General features: G+C 42.3%; 1 protein-coding gene across 2 annotated transcripts; it reads right to left on the bottom strand.

The window, feature by feature from the left end:
* Nucleotides 1–3,412: 3,412 nt before the first annotated feature.
* RNF7 (ring finger protein 7) lies at nucleotides 3,413–7,914 on the bottom strand. 2 transcript variants are annotated; one of them, XM_065748563.1, is made up of 3 exons: nucleotides 7,722–7,914; nucleotides 5,008–5,055; nucleotides 3,413–3,605 (listed from the first exon to the last, which is right to left on the bottom strand). In XM_065748563.1, exons 1-3 carry the CDS (start codon nucleotides 7,897–7,899, stop codon nucleotides 3,487–3,489), a joined length of 345 nt encoding a protein of 114 aa, XP_065604635.1. In that variant the 5' UTR covers nucleotides 7,900–7,914; the 3' UTR covers nucleotides 3,413–3,486. The 2 variants fall into 2 exon arrangements, with proteins under 2 accessions (XP_065604635.1, XP_065604636.1); XM_065748564.1 differs by having other exon boundaries at nucleotides 7,729–7,914.
* Nucleotides 7,915–8,423: the final 509 nt, after the last annotated feature.

Genomic DNA, 8,423 nt, shown 5'->3' with positions numbered 1-8,423 from the left:
ATCACAATATAACTGTACCTACAGACACAATACATTCAGCACATTAACAGTACTCTTTGAGGTAACTCAAACACTGATAGCCCCAAAGAAAACAAAGTTGTCACCACCCCCCATGTTCTCTACAGTAATGAGTGTCAGTGTTTACAGTTATTTTCTTTAAGACAAGTGAACTTAAAACCTTGTGCACTGACTGTTAGTCGATTTATGCAAAGGCAGGAAACAGGATGACTACACCTGAACTGCATAATGGTGAGCATTCTAATGCCACATTAAGCAACGATCTGTGTTGAATTATCTTAATAAGACAGTTTATATTCATCTGCATTAAACTGAAAATCAATACTTCAGAGAATTACTGATCTGTATTCCTCCATAAAGCACCTAATTTAAACAAGTCATGTTTTGAAAACTAACATTTCATACAGATATCTGAAGGTCTATACATTAAAAGATCTGTCTGCAGTAGTACAAAGTTGTCTGCTTTTAATGTCTGCTGCTATCCTGTTTTTTATATTCTAAAACTAACTAGACATTTGTATGTTGCCTCTGGTCCGCTTCTGTTGTTACTGTATTTTTAAAAAAGCCTTTTTTCTGTCCCTGACAGCTTCAACTCTAACAGCTTTGGCTGCACAGATTTTCTCCCTACAATGGCAAACAGCAGCCTTGTAGCCTTCCTACGTTGCCCAACTTTGTTTCCAGGAGCTATACACTTCCTTTTTCCACCTAAGTTATGCCCTACCTGGAACACTGCCCAGTTTTTGTTCCTGGAATTCGTGAGAGTCAATGGGAAACTCATGAAGTCCAGCGAAGGTCACCAACATGATTTAAAGGCTGAAGAACTTGACAAATGTAGTCACACGAAGGAAACCAGTTCATTAGCACAGCAAAAGCCGGGAAAGAAGTAGAGAAAGCAGTGTGTGGTGATAGGATGAGGGGAAATGGCCACAGGCTGAGGCATAGGAAGTTCTGCACAAATGTGTGTGGGAACTCCTTCCCAGTGCAGTGACGGAGCACTGGCACAGCTGCACAGAGAGGTGGTGGAGTCTCCTTCTCTGGAGACATTCAAGACCCACCTGGACACCTACCTGTGCAACCTGGGCTGGGAGCTGCTTTGGCAGGGGGGGTTGGACTCAGAGTCCCCTTCCAACTCCTACAATTGTGTGATTCTGTGATCCAACCTGAGACTTCCAATGCTAAAGAAATACTAACTACTAAAAAGTAGCAAACGACAAGATGGGGGTACTCTCTTCAAGCAGAATGCTCTGTGGCAGCATGACAGGCAATGGGAAGAAGCTGCCTCAACGAAGTATTTATTCATATGGATATAAGAAAATGATTTTTCACTATGAGTAATTAAACACGGGAATAGCCCCCCAAGAAACAGAAAAAATACGATTCACCTTGAGTGGCCAGGACTCCAAGGCTAAGCACCAGTTTCAGCACAAGATTAGACAGTCTGAGGAGCTCATTTCAACCTACACTTTACAATGGATTCCAATCTGTTTCAAAGATTTCAAGCGTATCAGTTATGGGTTTGCATGCTTCTTTTTAAACTTCTCTAAATTGACCCAGTTAAAAAAAAAGCCCAAGACAAGTATCAGCTGCTTCAAACCCAACTGTAGCTTCCCTAATGTCTCACTTGTGCTAACACCTGCCTTAACCAGCAAGTAGGAAGATTCCTCTGAAATAATGATTCTCAGCTATTAGTGCCATATATGTGACAAGTGAACAGAAAGCAGGGTGAAAATTATTTTGCTGCTGTCTATATGGTCCCATAAATTCAAGTAAAATGAAGGAAAAAGTTCTCTGGTGGGACTAGATAGAAGTAAAGAGATTTTAGGGAATGGAACCTGTGATCAAATTCTGGCAGAGAGAAATAAGAGTGAACTGTTTCCATATCTGAATAGTTATTTTAGGAAGAATGTCTTTACAGAAATAGAAAAGACAAAGACAAAATACTCCACAACAACCCAAATGCCATAGGCACTTCATTACTGCTGTTATTTAAATGTTAAGAAAAACAGCACCTGAGATGGCAACAATTAGTGTGATACACTGACAGTGACACAAAAGCTGTGTTTAAAACATACGGAACATTTTAAAAACAAGATTACAGCTATTAAGCAAAACCCCAGTAAACTCTGCATGGAAGTAGAATGACCAGGTCAAAGAGTGCCACCGGAATACTTCATACATTGGAAATAATTACCTTTAAATAAACTTAAAATAAACAAAACAAAATAGAAACACATCTACTGAGAAATGTATTGATCTTAAATGTTATTAATTAATCTCAATTTGAAGTACATAAGAATATGCATATAATATCACTTCAATTCCAACCAAGTTCATTAACCATTTTATTAAGTCTGAATTTGTTACAGACTTAAAAACAGTAATTCAATCTCTCCATTACATACATATATTTAAAAGAAAAACCAACAAAACACATGTCCAGATTAGCAGTAATTACTTCAGATTCTTAGGGTAAAGCACTTAAATGAGCAGGAGAAATCACAGGTCTGACCCTATTAAAAAGAAGATATATTGAGGATTTCCAGAAAAGTGAAACAATGCTTTCTCTTACACCCCAAAACAAACATGTCATCCAATAAAACAACAAGCAATTTCTGTAAGTGAATTCTGATGAAAGCAAAATGCAACATTATTTTCCCAGATTTGATTGGTACCTGCTCTCCTTGGGACGTTAGAGTGATTGCTTTTCTCTTCTGTACCAGACAGCTAACCAACAACATGCTTTACACCATTATGTAACTGAAATCCAACTTGACTTTATACCAAAAATTTCTGTATTAAAAGTATGTGTGTCCATGATTTTTAAAATAAATATAAATATAAAATTATAGATGTGGTTAAACTTTAATAACTATGATTGCAGAAAACGTGTAGAATACTATACAGCAACAGATTTCAGAGATGCAACAAATCTTCTTAAGCCATAATGAAAACCTACATGAGAACTCTAGTGCTGTTCACACACTACTCATTTTAGATCAAAAAACAAAATACTTGCTAAAAAACTTACTGATCATGCTTTTGTATAGTGTTATTTAGAAAACAATGTATATATCCAAAACCAAAATAATTTATCAGACAGTGAACTATACATTATTTAGATTTAATAGAAAGGTCTCCTTTTCAAATTAATTCACTGTTTAATGTAGAAACATTAAACAAACTATTTGGTGCATAGTCTGCACCACCACATTTCTATGCTCTCGATACAGTGACACTCAGTTGTAACAGACATTTATTAGCGCAGTGCCTCTCTCTTCAGTTATGGAAATACCTGCAACAGGACTCACCACTGCCTCCCAGTACAGAAAGAGCACACTGTAAAACCACACTGTTCCATGTAGCAGATAAACTGAATAAACCATGCCATGATTCCACTCTTCTGTATGAGTGTACAGCATAAGATACACACGATTCCAACCAGTCCAACAGAAACAAGTTCCAGTGTTTTTATTTGCCTATTCTCTGGACTACCCAGTCCTGCTGGCAGAGGGGACAACGATTATTCTGTTTCACCCATAAGGACATGCAGCAATTGTGGAAGGAATGATTGCATTCTCCCCAAACCACTGAAAGAGAAGAAAGAACATGTTCCAGTCATGCTCAGGTGTCTGATTAACACTTAAAGCAAGGTCCAAGCTATCCTCAGTTTAAGACCACTAGAAATTTACAAAACATTTAAAAAGACAAAATGTGTCACTGCTGACTTATCCACTGAGTCTGGATGACTGCAGCCATTCTGACAATACTTCTCAGTTCTGTCACACATCCTCTCATACATGTATTCTCACCTTCTTGCATTAAGTGTGAAAACCAGTTCTGCCCTGGTTAAGTGCTTCATTTTGACTTTCACGCTCCGAAACACTGCCAATGAACTACTGACTTAATACCATACAACAGAGTATTACCAAAGTGTCATCTGACGTGCTGTGTTTAAGCTGTGAAATTGAGCAAGTATATGACACCATATATAGCCTCAAAATAGCTAAACTGGCACAATAAATCAGAAGTTATTCATGGGCTACAGTTTCTTCAACACAACAAAATGGTTACATACTCATACATATTAGTAGCTTTGTTTTTTCCCCTTATTAGCTCACATTCTCCTTACTGAACTATAGGAGTACCAACCAAAGGAGTGCTGTTTTTTTTTCCTGTTTTCAACAGGACACTTAGCAAGCCACTTAGCAAGGCATCTGAAACAGGAAATTCCTGTTCTGGTTAAAACAATCATCAGAAACAAAAGTAGATTAACTTTGAGACAATATACTTCAAAGCAGAAAGAGCAAAGTAGTGGAAGACTTGACAACTAGCTTAAGAGTTGAATTAAAGGTTTAAAGCAAACTATATGAGACAATTTTCACTGTTTCTGATTTAAACATATCAGAATTGAGATACAATTTGCTTTTGCATATGTTGGCTAATGGTTTAAAGTACGCTCATGACTAAACAGCATTGTAGCAAACTCAAGTGACTACATTTTTTCAAATGAAAAGTGAAAAAAACCCCAAAAACCAAAATAAAAAACCAAGCAATTGCCTCTACTGTGTCTGAATCAATCTGGGAAAAATATCACTTTTAATACAGTCAAAAATTTGAGAATATGGGTATTATCATTACACCTTCTGGCAGGCATCCCAGAAGGAAAAGAACCATTTCATAGCCCACTTCAAAGGCGTGCATTATCTTATCCCCTGCTGAATTACAGTCAGGATGAGAACCTCGCAGCCGTGTGTTGACACTACAAATGTGAAAGTGTCCCGTCCTACAGCATGCCTGATGCTAACGCCCATTTGGTAGCACTCAAAAAATAAACTGAAAAGTATCACTAATGTAAAGAGATGACACACTATAACAAAACAGCAGTTTGATTCTGAGCGCTAATAAAATCAGTATTCCCTTCAAACTTGGAAATGCACCCTACTGAGAGAAGCTTTAGCTGAAAAACAAACGAATGAAATCACTACATACCAACGCAATCTTCTTGTTTGTTTTCAGCTTGACATCTAAGGCAGGCATCTAAAAGTAAACAAGAACAAGACTCAATCTGATGCTCAAGATTCCATCTTAAGAATATGCTTGAGGGAGAAAAAAAACTTTAAAACCAATTTTAAAAGGTTAAAACCTCTAATTTTGTTGTCCGCTTTAGACTTTGAACATTAAATAACAACACCCCCAAAATTTCAAACGGGATGAAATGATGAAATTTCTATCTGAAAGAGAACAGAGGAACTCTAAACTGCCCAGCAAGTTTTATTTTCCATTGCTTTGTATTTTCTCAACTTCTGCTGAAAAAAAGCCCTCTCCATTTTCCAGATACAGCAACCAGCAGGCCTGTGCCAAGGCACCCAGGCATATTAAGAGCAGAGCAAGCACACAGCCAAACCCTAATTACAGGACTCTGTTTTTCAGATGTCAGCATCTCCTTTTAAGGAAATAATTCACAATTCTCATTTCTTTTGTCTCTACATCTCTCACCACAATCCCCAACTCCTGCTACCATCCTTCTGTGCAATTAAGTGAACCTACATTTGATTTTCATGGAGCCACATACACATACAAACACGTTTTTAAACACTGGTCAATTCGATAAAAAACTCAGAGATAAACATGGAAAAATACCTAATTAGAAACATTTATCCACTTTATAAGCTCTAGTCCATGGCCGCAGGGTTGGATGACAGATTCAGCAATCAGTGAGAAAGGAAAGCCACAGCTTCAAGGCTTAGTACTGTGCCACACACACAGAAAGAAGAATGGCTTTGTTTCTCCTCTGCACCAACAGGGACTGCCCCAGACATGCAGGCACATAGTACACACAACAGAAAGCACTCAGTTACTATGGCAGCATATACAGTGGAAATGCATCTTAGCTTCCTCCAATGAGAAGGTAACAGTTAACAAGTGCCCCGCGGGTTGGACTCGACCTGCAGGTCACCAGCTGGATCACATTTCCCTAGAAGACAAAAACGCAGCATGCTACAAGAATTTTCATTTGAATATTTCTGCCAGATATTGCCAGTAGTTCTAGTTTACATTCACCTGTTCTGTCCTCATTTTCTCAGCTAGTACAGAACAGCACAGGAACTCTGAAGCAGCTGCCCTTTCCTCACTTAGATGTAAGTTAAGGTATCAAACAAAGCTTACTGATGTCTGTTCCTGTGGTTTTCACTTCCACACTACTAGGGGCCATGCAGGGAACGTTCACATGCTATTCCATGGTACATGGAAGCAAACTGATCTGGAGTCACCCAATATTCCGGGCAGTACACCGAGGGGAACTGGCAGCCACTCAGAAGGCAGCCTTCCTATCCCAGCCCTAGCTCTGCATTTTCAAAGAGACAGGACACAAACCACAGAAACCACGTCAACATAAGTTGTCCCCAGTGCTGCACTGCTATTCTAAGAGTGCCAGCTTGAGAAAATTCAGCTCGCTCCAATTTGTTCAGGGAGTTAAACCAGCAGCAAATGAGGTCAGCAAATACTCCCCTCCCTTCCACAATCAAACTGGCTGACTTTAAACATGCAGAGCCAGCACAGGCCTGGCACTGCCTGCAGTCAAAGGGGGCTGTGCCACAGTGGCTCTGCAGGACAGCCAGGCCAGGTCTGGCAGGGTCAGCATGGAACAGCTGAACCTGAGTCAGTAATGATCAAGTTTCACATTCTAGCAATTGGTTTGATCCCAGAAACGGTTACCAGAATTTTCTCTTACTTTCAGATGAAAAACAGTCCTCTGGCCTAATAACAAAAAATTGTAAAGTTTTTTTTATTATTTTGTTTTTGTTGTTTTTAATCGAACATCTGGGTAAGAGTTTGACTTATTTATTTTTAGTGTGCCACAAAACTGAAACACTCTTAAAATTGCTGCCTGCTCATAGAAGATTAAGCCGATTTCCTGTTTCTACAGCAGTCTGTGCCCTCTGTACAAGCACAGAAGGTGATCTCTCACTCCAGAGTTCCTCTGAACGTTCTCAGCAGAAACACGTGCAGCAGATGAGCGTACAGGACCGTGCACGTGGGCCGTGCAGGGCTGGGGGCTTCCAGAGCTTTTGTGTCTCAGGGAGCAGCACCGCAGCAAAAGAATAAAAATAAAATTCAGAACAAACAAAACGGTTGCAGATACAACAGAAGAACTTAAAAGGGTTTTTCAGCTACTCCAGATAAAACCGCACTAGCAAAACACGTCAGAAAATACTAACGCCGGTCACTGGGTCGGCTGCTTTCCAAACCTGCTTTAAAAACAGGCGAACTAAATTTATTTTTCAGATAAACCTTTCAGTACACTCACGTGAGCCGAACTGCGGCACAAATTCGGGCGCGTGGGAAAAGCGCCAAAGACGTCCTATTAAGATGAGCGCGAACGTACTCCTCTGTACGCCCACAGCACTGCTTCAAAGCAGGCCCAGGCGGCAGCGCTGCAGCCCCGGCACGTCCGCCGGCCGCACAGCACCGCGCAGGGCGGCCCAGGCACGGCTCGCGGCCCCGGCACACACGGACGCGGCCCGGCGGGCGGAGAAGCCTCGCTGAGGTGACCTCACCCGGGGCCCTCAGCGCTTAGGGCGCCTGGGGAAGCGGGAACGGCGGAGGAGGACGGGGTGAAGGAGGGGCGCAGCCACCGCGGGCCGGGAACCGTGTTGCCCGGCGGCCACGGCGGGCCGGGCCGGGCCCTGCCGGCCGGCGCTTACCCATGACCTGCACCCGGCAGATGGCGCAGGTGTCGCACTCCACGTCCCAGCTCCACATGGCCACCGCGTTCCACTTCTTCAGCGAGAACATCTTGTCGGGGCCGCCCGCCTTAGAGGCCGAGGAGCCCGAGTGCGAGTGGGGGGCGCCCGGCTCGTCCCCGTCCTCCACATCGGCCATGGCGGAGGGGCGGGGACGCGGGCGCGGCGCGTGGCAGCGGGGCTACAGCGCCGCCTGGCGGCCGCCGGAGGCCCAGGCGGTTTGGCGCCGGGGGGGCCGCAGCCCGGGAGTAATGGCGCCCCCGTCACTTACAGCTAAGGCCACTCCGCGCCTCTGCCACCACCTCAGGGACCAGCCGTCCTTCCTCAGAATTTTCATTGCGCACAATGAGACCTTTCCTCCCGGAAAATTACGAGTGTCTTACGGTCAGAGACCTCAAGAGCCCAGTGTCTGAAAGCTGCATCGCAGAACATTATCATACATCCCCTAAAGGTGGAAGGGACCCTTAAAGGCCATCTAAATCAACTCCGCTGTGATGAGCAGGGACATCCCACTGGTCCACTTTGGGATCTGCATCAGATTGTGGTGCTAAACTTTAAAAAAAACTAGCCTAGTAGGATGACTTCTTCATAACTGAGAAGTGTTTCTCATGGCCAATTTAAATTAAATTAAAAAAAAAAAAAACATCTGTGCACAGTAGAAAT

The sequence above is a fragment of the Cyrtonyx montezumae genome, unplaced genomic scaffold, assembly GCF_038088225.1.
Source record: "Cyrtonyx montezumae isolate F1298 unplaced genomic scaffold, pur_monq_1.0 scaffold_5, whole genome shotgun sequence".
Lineage (NCBI taxonomy): Eukaryota > Metazoa > Chordata > Aves > Galliformes > Odontophoridae > Cyrtonyx > Cyrtonyx montezumae.
The sequence above is the reverse complement of the archived record's forward strand: the minus strand, read 5'-3'. Positions and strand labels throughout refer to the sequence as shown.

What these genes read in the sequence shown, in the direction of transcription:
- RNF7 (XM_065748563.1), bottom strand. Translation starts at nt 7,899, where the DNA reads ATGGCCGATGTGGAGGACGGGGACGAGCCGGGCGCCCCCCACTCGCAC. An exon ending in CTGCCGGGTGCAGGTCATGG is followed by an intron (nt 5,056 to 7,721) that starts GTAAGCGCCGGC and finishes GTTTACTTTTAG; the next exon opens with ATGCCTGCCTTAGATGTCAA. An exon ending in CAAACAAGAAGATTGCGTTG is followed by an intron (nt 3,606 to 5,007) that starts GTATGTAGTGAT and finishes CTTCTCTTTCAG; the next exon opens with TGGTTTGGGGAGAATGCAAT.